Source organism: Cuculus canorus, unplaced genomic scaffold (assembly GCF_017976375.1).
Source record: "Cuculus canorus isolate bCucCan1 unplaced genomic scaffold, bCucCan1.pri scaffold_177_arrow_ctg1, whole genome shotgun sequence".
Lineage (NCBI taxonomy): Eukaryota > Metazoa > Chordata > Aves > Cuculiformes > Cuculidae > Cuculus > Cuculus canorus.
Genome location: NW_026527809.1, coordinates 1 through 14,102, shown reverse-complemented (window position 1 = coordinate 14,102; position 14,102 = coordinate 1). Strand labels below are relative to the sequence as shown.

The 14,102-nt window shown below is 59.7% G+C and overlaps 1 protein-coding gene across 1 annotated transcript; it reads left to right on the top strand.

Annotated features, from left to right (window-relative positions):
- Positions 1–833: 833 nt before the first annotated feature.
- On the top strand, positions 834–11,731 carry LOC128850681 (serine/threonine-protein phosphatase 1 regulatory subunit 10-like; the record flags this gene model as incomplete). The annotated part of the gene is given in 17 exon segments (XM_054055659.1): positions 834–2,392; positions 2,492–2,578; positions 2,676–2,811; positions 3,945–3,996; positions 4,090–4,167; positions 4,258–4,428; positions 4,556–4,658; positions 5,166–5,275; positions 5,624–5,893; positions 5,968–6,214; positions 7,420–7,495; positions 7,595–7,723; positions 7,725–7,793; positions 8,698–8,806; positions 9,798–9,893; positions 10,354–10,501; positions 11,680–11,731. Coding segments are annotated over 17 exon segments (2,040 nt in total), but the record flags the coding sequence as incomplete, so codon positions are not given.
- Positions 11,732–14,102: the final 2,371 nt, after the last annotated feature.

Sequence of the window (14,102 nt, the reverse complement as noted above, 5' to 3'; positions counted from 1 at the left end):
TGAATCCCCCCAAATCCCAATGAACCCCCGCCGAACCCCACTTTAACCAACCCCCCCCCTCGGCTTTTGTCCGCAGGCTCCCGTTGCCGTAGAGCGATCCCGCTGCTTCCTTTGGTTCTGCCAAAAATCCCCTTTTTCCTCCTCAAAAAAAACCCAGGATTCGGTTGAATTTTTATAATTTTTTTACCCTTTTTCTTTTTCCCCTTTTCTCTATTTTTTAGGGTTCATAGGGAAAAAATAATTCAACATCCGCAAGGAATTTAATCTTGAATTTATCGTGACAGGGCAATGCTATCACTGGGCTTTCCTCCCCCCCCCCAAAAAAAAACCCTCTGCTTTTTGGAGGGGGCGCACCCCCAAAAACCTCGCTCGTTAATTTTTTTTTTACCGATTTACCCTGAATTTGCCCCGTTTTGGCAGTGCAGAGGTGCAGGCTTAGGAAGCGAAGGGAACTTGGTTTTACCTCAGCAAAAGGGAGGGGAACAACTGCAATCCGCCCCGTGAGCCACAAAACCTTTCTGGTCTTAATTACATTTCACAACCTTCATTTCAATCGGATTTTTTAATTACCAAAAAAACCCAAAAATCTCCCTTTTTTTGGTTTTTTTTTTTGTTTGTTTTTTTCCCTCTTCCCATCCATCTTCCCGGTGCATGCGGACGCTGCGCTGGGTTGGGAGCTTGGGTTATTTTTATCCCCCCCGCCCTCCTCGCTCCGGCCAACCGCTCGACACCCAAATCTGAAGGATTTTGGTGAAAAGCGGAGGGATTTAATCAAAATAATGAATTTTAGCAGCAAAATGATTAAATTTTTAGTTCATTTCCTCCCAAATTAAGCCTTTTGCTTCCCAGTGCTGTGCCCAGTGGTAGCATTTCCCATTTTTGGGGGGACACAAGTTGTAGCCCCCCCTTCACCTGTGGTTTCAGGGTCTGTGACCCCCCCCCATTTGCCAAAAATGGGCTTTTGTCCCCCCAAAAAGCTGTTTTATGGGGGAAAAATGAGCAAAACCGGTGTCCAAATGTGTGTCGGGGGGTCAGGCCTTGCTTGGCCATTGCTGGCAGGGCCAGACAAAGCTGGGGTACCCCCTCCCCTAAAATGGGGGATGCCCTCCACCCTCCCCAGGTGATTTTTTTTTTGCCCCTCGGGGAGGGGGGGGAATGTTGGGGGGCTTTGGGCTTTTTGGGGTCCCCCCCAAACCCCTTTAACCACCCCCTCGTGGTATTTGAGCGCCGTCACCCCCACTATGGGGCTGTTGGGTCACTTTGCTTCTCTGTGAACCCCCCCAAAAAAGGGAAGGGCGACCACAAAATGAAGGGGAACCTCCCCAAATTCATGGGGGGGTTCGTGTACCCCCCTTTGTGTCCCCCATTAACCACAAGGCTCATCCCACGGGGGGGGTCAAAGGTTGCAGAGGACTTTGTGCTTCCAAAAAGGCCAATTTGGGGGTAAAATCTATTGCCCTCATGGCTTTTAATTGTGGTTTTTGTGGGTTTTTTTTTGAGGGAGGGGGATATTTTGGGGGGGTTTGTGCTGGAATTAATTTGCTTTTGTGTCGTTTCAGAGGGGCGGCTGCTGCCTGGCTCGCTGACCCCCCCAAAAAATACCCCCCAGAAAATGGGAAAGGGGGGGCTCTGCCGCCTGTATCCTTTAATCAACCTTGAAGGGGGAACTTAACTGGTTTTAATTATTAGTCAGCTAATTAATAGGCAATGGTAATTAATTCATGGATTTAATTGCAGCCTGTATTGTGGGGGTGACACCCCTAAATCTTGCGCCATCATCCCTGTCCCCCTCACCCTTGCGCCGCCATCCAATGCGTTTGTCACCTCGGTGCCTCGTTAAGCACCGACTCATTAATTAACCCTGGAGGTAGAACTGTGTGTGGTGAAATATGGGGCTGCTGTGCACCCCTCGACCTTCGTGCTGCGTCCGATGTCACCCCGAATCCTTGTCCTTGTCCCCCTGGGAAACACGAACAAGGGTCCACTTTGTCACCTCGGCGGGGAGGAGGGGGGTGGTGAGACCCCCCCCCTTAGTGTCCCTTGGGGGTCCCCCTGGACCCCCCTCCTCACAATAGCTGCATTTTGGGGGTGTTTCCTCCCATTTTGGGGTTGAAAAATGTTTGTTTGGTATCGTCAGCCTTTGGAAAGGGATGGGAATTGGGGAGTGGGGAGGGGACAAGGGGCTGGTGGGGATGCAGGGGGTTTTGGGGGGGCACAGGGTGTTGTCACCACTGTCCTAACCCCCCTTCTCCTCCTTTTCCCAATCCTAGAAGGGTATTTCTGCCATGGGCTCCGGCGCGATTGACCCCAAAGAGCTCCTGAAGGGCTTGGATTGCTTCCTTGGCCACAATGGCGAGGTCAAGAACATGGACAGCATCTCCAAAATCTTCAAGTGAGTCCCCAAAAAAAGTCCCCTGTCTCATGTCCCGTCCCCCCTAATGTCACCGCGGTGTTTTGGGGGGGCTCTAACGCCTCATTTCTCGTTAACCAGCTTGATGAAGGATGCGCAGAAGCTTGTGAGTCGCTGCATCTACCTGAACATCCTGATGCAAACACGGTCGCAGGACATCCTGGCCGAGTACGAGCGGCGCGGGACGGGATCTGGGGGAGTTTTTTGGGGGGTAAATTGCCCCGGCCTGGCCGGATCCTGATGGATTTCCCTCTCTCCCGCCCAGGTTTATCCGGATAGGAGGCTACAAGCTGCTCAACACCTGGCTGACGGCTGCCAAAGCCTCCAACAACGTCGCCTTCCTGCAGCAGATCCTCCTTACCCTGCAGCACTTGCCACTCACCGTGGATCACCTCAAACAGGTTGGGGTTAACCTCCCTGTCTGCCTCCCAGTGCGGCTTTTGGGTCCCCATGAGTGGGTTCTTTTGTTCTCTTGGATGGGTTTTTGGGTCCCCAGGCTGATTTTTGAGTCCCTTTGGTTGATGTTTGGGTCCTCCCAAGTGGCTTTTGTCTCTTTGAGGTGTCTTTTGTGTCCCTCTAGTGGCTTTTAGGTCCCCCTGAGGTGGCATTTATGTCCCCAGAAGGGATTTTGATCCCCTTAGGGAGCTGTTTGGGTCTCCCTGGGTGATTTTTATGTCCTCGCGGGTAGCTTTTGTGTCCTCACTGTAGCTTTTGTGTCACTTGGCAGGTTTTTGTCTCCCCCCAAGGTGGCTTTTGGGTCCCCTTGAGTGATTTTTTATGTCTTTCTGCGTGGTTTTTGTGTCCCACAAGATGGCTTTTGGGTCATGTGGGAGCTTTCTGTCTGCATAAGTGGCTTTTGTGTCCTGAAGGGGGCTTTTGGGTCACTTTGAGTTGCTTTTGATCCCCTTGCTGATTTTTATGTCCTCCCAGGGTGGCTTTTGTCTCCCTTGAGTGGCTTTTGGGTTTCCAGCAGGGCTGGTATGTCCCTGAGGGTGGCTTTTGAGTCCCTGGGCTGGCTCGAGTCCCTTTTGAGTAGCTTTTGGGTCCCTTCAGGTGTTTCTCGTGTCCTCCTGTGTGGTTTTTGGGTTGTGTGGGGGCCTTTTGTCTCCATGAGGTGGTTTTCGGGTCCCCTTGAGTGGCTTTGGATCGCTTTGAGTGATCTTTGTGTCCTCCTGCTGTGGCTTTTCTCTCTCTGGGATGGCTTTTGAGTCACCTGGGGGGGCTTTTGGGTCACCTTGGGGACTTTTAGGGTCCCCTAAGGTGACTCTTAGGTCCCCTTGGGTGCTTTTGTCTCCTGGGGGGCTTCTATGTCCTCCGGGGCAGCTTTTCAGTCCCTCATGGGTGGCTTGTGTCCCCACCGAGATGGCTTTTGCATCTTCTTCGGGTGTTTTTTGTGTCGCCAGAGTGACTTTTGAGCCTTCTTCGATGACACTTGGGTTCCCCGAGGTGACTTTTGGGTCACCCAGGTGGAGTTTGGGTTCCCTTAAATGCCTTTTGCCCCCCTCACCTCTCACCCCCATCTCCCCTTTTCCAGAACAACACAGCCAAGCTGGTGAAACGGCTCAGCAAATCGCATGACAATGAAGGTGAGCACCCCTAAAACAAACACCCTTCAGATCCCCCAAAAGAACCCCCCAACATCCCCCCAGCCCCCTATTTTAACCCCTTCTCTCCTGCAGAGCTGCGCCAACTTGCTGCCATCCTCGTCAGTGACTGGATGGGTGTCATCCGTTCCCATAGCAGCGTCCAGCCCGCTGGTGAGCCCCCGCACTACGCCCCTCTTCTCCCCCACCTCTGTCCTCCACCACCGTCTCACCCTTTTTCCCCCCTCTCTTTCATCCCTCCAGAACGTGACAGAAAGAGACGAAGAGAGGAAAACAAAAGCAAAATGGTTGTCCAAGAGAAACCCCAAGAAACCAAAGCTGAGGCTAAAGCCGAGGAGGTGCCAGAGAAGAAGCGGGAGAAACCCAAATCTCTGCGCACCACGGCGCCCAGCCATGCCAAGTTCCGCTCCACTGGTAATTCCTCCTCCGGCTGCGCAGTGTTTTGGGGCTGTTTTGGGGATTTGGGGGAACTTGAAGGGTGCGGTCGCTCCTGGGATGCTGCAAGGGGACAGACTGACAGCGATTCCCCCCTCCAAAACAGGTCTGGAGATGGAGACACCTTCGTCAGCACCCACGAAGAAAATGAGGTCTGCTTCGGGCGCTGATAAATACGGCCTGAAACCAATGCCCGTCAAGAGGCAAAAGTGAGTTGGGGATGGAGATGAGGAGTCTTGAGCTGCTGTTGAGGGTCTGGGGGCAGCTTTTGCAGGTCTTGGAGCCGCTTTTGGGGGCCTTGGAGCCAATTTGGGGGGCTTGAACACACTCCTGCGTTCTTGAAGCCACTTTTGGGGGTCTTGGGGCAGCTTTAAGAGGTCTTGGAGCCTATTTTAGAGAGCTTGAACCCGCTCTTGGATCCTTGGAGCCTATTTTGGAGGGCCTGGAGCCACTCTTGGGTCCTTGGAGCCACTTTTGTGAGGCTGGAGGCAGCTTTGGTGGGCTCAGAGCAGCTCTTAGGGATCTGGAGGTGACTTTTGGGGGGGCCTTAGAGCTGTTTTGGGAAATTTGAGGCTGCTTTGGGGGATCTGGGGATGGCTTTGCGGCATCTTAGAGCCATTTTGGGTGTCTTGGGGCTCCTTTTAGGGAACTCTGATCCGATTTGGGGGGTCTGGGGTCTGGTTTTGGGGTCTCTCTGACGTGTTCCTGCTCCGCAGCGTCTCGGTGTTGTCTGGAGAGGCTGCTCCAGCCAAGAAGAAATATAAACCGCTCAACACGGCGCCCAATGCCGCCAAGGAGATCAAAGTGAAGACCATTCCCCCTCAGCGTGAGTGGAGCCTTTGGGGGGCATTTTGAGGAGCCTTGGGGACAATTTGGGTTCTTTCGGGGAGTGATTTAGGCCCTTCTTGGGGGGCACTTTTGAGTGGCACCTGGGTGCCATTTTGGAACATGCTTTGGGTGCCATTTTAGGTCCTTTTGGGGTTCAATTTGAGTGGGTTTGGGTGCCACCTGGGTGCTGATTTTGGGGATCATCTGGGGGGGTTGGGTGGCACCTCCCCCCTCCCACAGCCAAGGGGACATTCCGGAACGCCCTCTCTTGAGGACCATTTGGGTCCTTTTCAGGCAATTTAGGTCCTTTCTGGGCAACTTAGGTCCCTTTTTGGGGCCGATCCAGCCGTGGAGGTGCCAGAGCCGATGGAGTTTTGTGAGTCAAGGAGGATAAGTTGGAAGGGGAAACAGCGGCGGCAGGGGTTACACTGGGAGCTGAGCCCCCTGGTTCCTCCCACAGGCTTGGCCGAGAGCAGCATGGACGTCAGATCCATGGAAAACCCATTGGAGAGCGGGCCAATGGCCAAGAAAGCCCGGAAGAAGAAAACAGTGAGCTGGGCTGAGGAAGAGAAGCTCTGTCAATACTTCTACTTTGAATGGGATGAGACAGAACGAGGTGAGCCCCGTGCCTTTCCCCCTCCCTGCCACCTTCCCGGGATCTGAGGGTGACGCCGCTGTTTTCCCTGGCAGTGAACGTCAACAAGATGAAGGGCTTTGGCGAAGCGGCCAGGTGGGAGATGTTGAAGGACTGGGAGGCGTTTGAGACAGCGCGGCGCCTCAGCCACGACGCCATGGAGGAGAAGGTGCCGTGGGTTTATCCCCGGCTCCTCGATCTCCCCGCGCCCCTCGTCGTGCCGGGCAGCAGCAGCTGTGAGCGCTTCATCCAGGCCGAGCGTGAGAAGGGGATCCTACAGGAGATCTTCCTGTCCAAGGAAAGGTGAGCGGATTCCCACGGGATCCCTGGGGAAGAGCACGCTCTTGACGCCGGATTTGGAGCCGTGGAGTCCCTCTTGCCTTGCAAGGAGAGGCGAATCCCTCAAGGGATCCCCTGCATCAGGGTGGGGGTCCCCAGAGATCCCTTGGATCAGGGTGGGGGGTCCCTAGAGATCCCTTGGGATCCCTTGGATCAGGGTGGTGCCCTGATCCCCTTCCCAAGGCTTAACAGGGTGAATCCTTCCCGGTGCGAGGATCCGCAGGGGTGTCCTGGGTGGAGCTGGTGCACGGCAGCTGGGATCCCTGAGGACCCAGAGCCTCTGGATCCACTCACCGGGGTCCGGGGATTCCCTGGGATCAGGCACATGCAATCCTTGTGCTGAAGGATGAGCCTGGAGCTGAGAACCCTGCGATCCCTTGGGATCTGCCACTTGGGGGGATCCCTGTGGATCTGCCACGGGAAGCTGGGATTGGTGGGGTTGGAGGGTCCTCCTTGTGGGAGGATCCACAGGGATCCAGGGCTGGGCAGACGCACTGTTGGAGTCTGGATCCCTTGGGACTGGGATCTCTGTGGATCCGGAGGGAATTTGGAGCCCAGATCCCCAAGGATTGAGAGCTGGGGGGTGCATTTTGGGTCCTAGATCCCTAGTCTGGAGCCCAGATCCTCTGGGATCTTCAGGGGGTTGGAAGGGGGAGAGCTCATCGCTGAGGATTTGGATGGGGGAGTCAGGGGTCCCCTGAGATCCCTAAGGATCCAGAAATAGGGAGGGACGTTTCTGAAGCCCAGATCCACTGAAATCCCTAAGGATCTAGAAATAGGGAGGGAGGTTTTAGAAGCCCAGATCCGCTGAGATCCCTAAGGATCCAGAAATAGGGAGGAGGTTTCTGAAACCCAGATCCGCTGAGATCCCTAAGGATCCAGAGCCAAGGGGGAGAATTGTGGGAGCCAGTTACCCCACGGATCCAGAGCTGGGGCCCAGACCCCAAGGATCTGGAGCCAGTGGGATCCCTAGGGATCCACAGTCTTTGGGGGTCACCCAGGATCCTTGGGATCCGGAGTCTTTGGGGAACAAACGCTCAGGTTTTGAGGCTCTTGAGTCGGAAGTCGCCATTGGGGCTCCAGATCCCTGAGGATCCCCTGGGAGGTAGAAGGTGACACTGGATTCCCTGGATCCACTGAGCCCGTCCTTTTCCTCTGCCCCCCAACAGCGTTCCTGACAGCCCGCATGAGCCGGACCTGGAATCATGCGAGCCGCTGCCCCCCAAGTTGATCCCCCTGGATGAGGTAAGTGCTGTTTGGGAGCCGATTGGGGGCCGTTTCAGGCTTCTGTGTCTTCGTGGCACCCCAAAACCACCCCCAACGTGTCCCTTGTGCCCCCCCCAGGACTGCTCAGCTGAGGAGGCGGTGTATCCCAACACCATGGATACCAGCGCCGCCTCCCCCGCGGCCGACGCCAGTGCTGGGGCCAAGCTGCTGCCCATTTTAGCCAACCTCATGGGCAGCGTCGGGGCCTGGGAAGAGCCCCCAGGGCCCCGTGCCCGCCACCACCATCAACGTCCAGGAGATCCTGACCTCCATCATGGTAACGGAGACCCCGAAACGGGGACCCCCGCCTCCCCCAGGGACCCTGGAATGGAGGAAACCCCCTTGCCTCACCCAGAGACCCCGAAATGGGGATCCTCGCTTACCCCAGGGACCCTGGAACTGGGGGACCTCGTGCCCAGAGACCCTAGAATGGGGAAATCCCCCATGCCTCATGCAGAGACCCTGGAACTGGGGAATCCCCCATCTCTCCCAGAGACCCCCGAACTGGGGGAACCCCCAATCCAGAGACCACAGAACAGAGGAAACCCCTCTCCTCCCAATCCAGAGACCTCAAAGTGGGGGAACCTCCTCCCTGCCTCCCCCAGAGACCCCAGAACTGGGGAACCCCCAGAGACCCCAGAACTCGGGAACCCTCTGCCCAAAGACCCCTGAATGGGGGAACCCCCCCGCCCGCCTCACCCAGAGACCCCAGAATGGGGAAATCCCCTCCCCGCCTCCCCCAGAGACCCCGGAACAGGGGAACCCCCCAGCTCAGAGACCCCAGAACTGGGGAACCCCCTTCCCACCACCTCCCCCAGAGACCTCAGAATGGGGGCACCCCTTCCCCAACTCTCCCAGAGACCCCAGAATGGGGGAAACCCCCCCTCCCCTGCCTCACCCAGAGACCTCAGAATGGGGGCACCCCCCCCCCTTCCCTGCCTCCCCTAGACACCCTGGAACAGGAGAACCCCCCAGCTCAGAGACCCCAGAACTGGGGGAGCCCCCTCCCCATCCAGAGGCTCCACCTGCCCCAGACACCCCCTCCCATCTCTCCCAGAGCCCCCAGAAAGGGGGAACCCCCTCCCCACATCACCCAGGGACTCTGGAATCGGAGAAACCCTCACGTGCCTCCCCAAGAGAAGACCCCAAATGAACCCCCTGACCGCTGTCCCTGTCCCCAGGGTGGGCCGAGCCCCCACAAGGCCGAGGAACTCCTGAAACAGGAGTATTCAGAAAAAATCAAGCACCTGCTGGGGAACCTGCAGGCGCAGCCCACAGGACCCGGTGGAGGTGAGGGGACACGGGGACACCGCCGGGGACACGGGGTGGGGTGGAGGGGGCTGCCAGGAGCTTGGGTGATGCCACAGAGGGACATCTCAGCTTTTGGGGACATTTGGGGACACTGTCCAGCTCCCCAGTGGGGAGATTGGAGTGCTCTTGGTTTGGGAACACCAACAGGACCCCGGCAGGGATACGGAAATGGGGACACGAGGAGGGCTCTGTCCCCTGCCCTGTGGGGACATCGGGGTGCTCTGGGCTTGGGGACATAGTGGTGACACTGTCCTCTACACGAGCGTCTGCTTTTGGCTCGGGGACAGTTCAGGGGACACCTGGGGGCACTGCAGTGCTGTGACAGGGAATTCAGGGCACTCACAGCTTGGGGACACAGAGGGTGACACTGTCCCCTGCCCCGCTTGGGGACAGCTCAGGGGAGTCGGGGACACTGCCCGGTGTCCTGGCTTGGGGACAGGGAGGGACATGGGGCTGCTCTGGCCTTAGGGACACGCTTCGGGGGACAATACGGGGCTGCCATTGGTTTGGGGACACCAGGAGGACAACGTCCCCTGCCCTGGCAGTGACACGGCAGTGCCCCTGGCTTGGGGACACCCTGGGGACACCGTCCTCTGCCCCACAGGGACTTGGGGACACTGGTGACGCTGTCCTTTGCCCCATAGGGACATGGAGGGGTGGCTCTGTGAGCACCCCCGTCCCCAACCCTGTGGGTCCCTTTGAAATGGGGACACTGGGGATGTCCCCTCAGCCTGGGGACACCGTCGGGGGGGGTCAGCAGGGTTTGGGGACACTTGGGGGACCCCCTGTTGTCCTTTGAGGGAGGGGAGAACCTGGGGACTGTGTGTCCCTCTGAGCTGGGGACATGGGGGGAGGGGGGTGTCACCACGCCTTGTCCCTGCCGAGGCGGGAGAGGGGGAATTGGGGGGGGGGCCCTGGGGGACTTGAGGGGTGGGGGTCCCCCTGTCCTGACCCCCCCCTCTCCCCACAGTGCCCCACGGCTTGCTCGGCCCCGGCCCCATGGCCACTGGCTTCCCTCCCGGCCCAAAGGGCCTACAGCAGTTCCCACCGGGGGGACCCCTGCCCGGTGAGTGACACGGGGGGACACGGGGACGGAGAGAGGGGACAGTGGGGTCAGGTGCCATGAGGGGACACCAGGGAAAAGAGAGGGGATGTAGGGGACACGGGGGACACAGGGGACATGGGGGGACAGCAGAGAAAGAGAGGGGTGATGGGGATAACATGGGGGGACACACTGGACATGGGGACAAAGATGGGGAACACTAATTGGAGGACCACTAGGAGAAAGAGAGGGGACTAAGAGGGGGATGTGGGGACAGTGAGGGACACGGGAATGTAAGGGGACATCAGGACAAAGTGGGGGGACATGAAAACGGGGGATCGCAGGGAGAAAGAACAGAACAGTGGGGGGACAGGAGGACGGGGGGACACTCATGCAGGAATGGGAGGAGATGGGGGGACAGGGACGAAGAAGGGGGGGGAGCGCAGGGGTGCCAGGCGCTCACGCTCTCTCTGTTCCCCCCCAGGACCCCACGGCGGCGGCGGCGGTGGGGGGCCCAGTCTCCCACCAGGCCCGGGGATGCCGGGTGGTCCCCGTCTTTTGGGGCCACCCCCCCCGCAACGTGGAGGCAACGAGTTTTGGGACGCGCTGGACTGGGGGGGGGTCGTTTCGAGGTGGCCCCCACGGCAGTGGGATGCGCGGGGGGGGCCCCTTTCACCGCCCCCGCGGCCGTAGCAGCGCCGAACCCCCATACAGGTGCCGCGGCGGAGGGGGGGGGCGCAACGGGGGCCCCCCAAATGGCGGCGCAAGGGGAGGGCCCCCCATAAGCCACAGTGATCGTGGCAGGGGCCACCCCGGCGAGCACCCCCGCGGCCACGGCGGGGGCCACGGAGGAGGTAAATGCGGGGGGGGGGGGCGGCGGCTGTGGGGCCTGGGCTTGGGGGGGGCCCGGGCCCGGCTGGGAGGGGCCCGTGGGCGCCCCCTCCCCACCCCCCCCGCCCTTCCTGCCCCGCTGGCGGGGGGGGAGCACCCTCCTCACCCCCTCCCGCCCCTTGAGCCCCCCGGGCCGTGGGGACGGGGACCCGACTGGCGACGGCCCCCCATGGGGCTGTGAGGAAAGAGGGAGGGGACACAAAGGGGAGACCCCCTCCCCTCGCTCCCTCCTCCCCAGGTGGTGGTTGGAGTGCAGGGACCCCCTCTTTCCCCCCCAAAACCGCGGGACGGCTCGGGGCAGGGGCTGGACCCGGCCTGCGAGGGGTTAAACCGGGCTGTGAGGGGTTAAACCGGGCTGTGAGGGGTTAAACCCGGCTGCCAGGCGAGGAACAGCTCAGCATCTATGGGGCTGCCCCACAGCTTCATCGGGGGACCAGCCCAGCCCCACACGGGGCTATAGGGCAGAGGTCGGATGGCTATGGGGCTCAGCCCCACGGCCAGAGCCAGACCCATAGCAGCAGCTGCCCCACACGGGGCTATAGGGCAGGGACTGGGGTGCTATGGGGCTCAGCCCACCCCAGGCTATGGGGCAGGGATAAGAGCGTCGTGGGGCTCATCCCTTTAGGCACAGCCGCCCCATAGAGACAGCTGCCCCACACGGGGCTCTGGGGCAGGGATCGGGGGCGCCGTGGGGCTCAGCTGCCCCAGAGATGATCAGCCCTTCAAGGGCCACAGCCGCCCCCCCCGGCTATGGGGCAGGGCCTGGGTTGTGCCCCTCGCCAGCCCCACTGCCGAGGCTCTGCCGCTGCCCCCCACCCCCGGCTCCAGCCCCACAGCCGCTCCCTCTCCCGGGGCCGCCGTGGGGCCGCCGTGGGGCCGGGGCGCCCCTGACGCGCTCCCTCCGTTTTCTCTCACGCAGAGCTGCCGAGCCGCCCCGTCTGCCGCCACTTCATGATGAAGGGCAGGTGCCGGTATGGAAACAGCTGCGCTTTCCTCCATCCCGGTGTCCGCGGGCACCACCAGATGTAGCCCCCCCAGCTGGCACTGACGGTTCCTCCCCCCGGCACTCTCGGATCCTCCCGGCACTGTGGGATCCTCCCGCACTGTGGGATCCCCCTGGCACTGTGGGATCCTCCCAGCACTGTTGGATCCCCCCGGCACTGTGGGATCCTCCCGGCACTGTCGGATCCCCCCGGCACTGTCGGATCCCCCCGGCACTGTTGGATCCTCCCGGCACTGTTGGATCCCCCTGGCACTGTTGGATCCTCCCGGCGCTGTTAGATCCCCACGGCACTGTGGGATCCTCCCGGCATTGTTGGATCCTCCGGCACTGTCGGATCCCCCTGGCGCTGTTGGATCCCCCCGGCACTGTGGGATCCCCCCGGCACTGTCGGATCCCCCCGGCACTGTCGGATCCTCCCGGCACTGTGGGATCCTCCCGGCACTGTGGGATCCTCCCGGCACTGTTGGATCCTCCCAGCACTGTCAGATCCTCCCGGCACTGTCGGAGCCCCCCGGCACTGCCAAACCCCCCTGGCACTGTCGGAGCCCCCCTGGCACTGCCAAACCCCCACCTGGCACTGTCGGAGCCCCCCCCCCCCGGCACTGTCGGATCCTCCCGGCACTGCCAAACCCCCCTTGCACTGTCGAAGCCCCCCCCGGCACTGCCAAATCCCTCCCCTGGCACTGTCGGAGCCCCGCGGCACTGCTAAACCCCCCTGGCACTGCCACGACCCCATGGCTTTGCCAAAACCCCTCCGGCACTGCCGGAACCATTTATTATGGCATCTGTGAGGCCTCTACAATGTTCCCTCCTCAGGGAGGGCTGAGACCAAACCCCTCCCTGGGTGCAAATCCATCCCAGACCCATCCATATCCTCCTTTCATGGGAAGGACCTCCCAAAGGGCTGAAAATTCCCACCCAGGGCTGCAAATTCCCACCCTGGGCTGCAAATTCCCACACTCAGGGCTACAAATTCCCACCCTGGGATGAAAATTCCCACTCTCAGGGCTACAAATTCCCACCCTGGGATGAAAATTCCCACCCTCAGGGCTGCAAATTCCCACCCTCAGGGCTGAAAATTCCCACCCAGGGCTGAAAATTCCCACACTCAGGGCTGCAAATTCCCACACCCTGGGATGAAAATTCCCACCCAGGGCTACAAATTCCCACCCAGGGCTGCAAATTCCCACCCTGGGCTGCAAATTCCCACCCAGGGCTGAAAATTCCCACCCTCAGGGCTGCAAATTCCCACCCTGGGCTGCAAATTCCCCACCCTGGGATGAAAATTCCCACCCTCAAGGCTGCAAATTCCCACCCAGGGCTGCAAATTCCCACACTCAGGGCTGCAAATTCCCACCCAGGGCTGCAAATTCCCACCCTGGGATGAAAATTCCCACCCTGGGCTGCAAATTCCTACCCTCAGGGCTGCAAATTCCCACCCTGGGATGAAAATTCCCACCCTGGGCTGCAAATTCCCACCCTCAGGGCTGCAAATTCCCACCCTGGGATGAAAATTCCCACCCTGGGATGAAAATTCCCACCCTGGGCTGCAAATTCCCACCCTCAGGGTTGCAAATTCCCACCCTGGGCTGCAAATTCCCACCCAGGGATGAAAATTCCCACCCTGGGCTGAAAATTCCCACTCTCAGGGCTGCAAATTCCCACCCTGGGATGAAAATTCCCACCCTGGGATGAAAATTCCCACCCTCAAGGCTGCAATTCCCACCCTGGGCTGAAAATTCCCACACTCAGGGCTGCAAATTCCCACCCTGGGATGAAAATTCCCACCCTGGCCTGCAAATTTCCACCCTCAGGGCTGAAAATTCCCACCCTCAGGGCTGAAAATTCCCACCCTCTGGGCTGCAAATTCCCACCCCCAGGGCTGCAAATTCCCACCCTTCAGGGCAGAATAGACCCCCAATCACCTGCAAATTGCCCCCGGGGCAAAATTGCCCCCCAAACACTTTAAAATTGCCCCCTCGGGGCAAAATTGCCCCCCCCCCCACAGCGGCCCCTACACCTCCCCCCCTCAATTCATTGACTCCCCCCGCACCAATTCCCCCCCCTAGACTAATTGCCCCCCATCTCATGTGGGGGCAATTTCTCCCCCCCATTGCGCCACTTGCTGGGGGGGAGGGTATGGGGGGGACTCAGCGGGGGGAGTATTTGGGGGCAGAATGATCTGCCCCCCTCAATTCATTGACTCCCCCCGCATTAATTCCCCCCCTAGACTAATTGCCCCCCACCTCATGGGGGCACCTCATGGGGGGGCAATTTCTCCCCCCCATTGCGCCATTGCTGGGGGGAGGGTATGGGGGGGACTCAGGGGGGGAGTATTT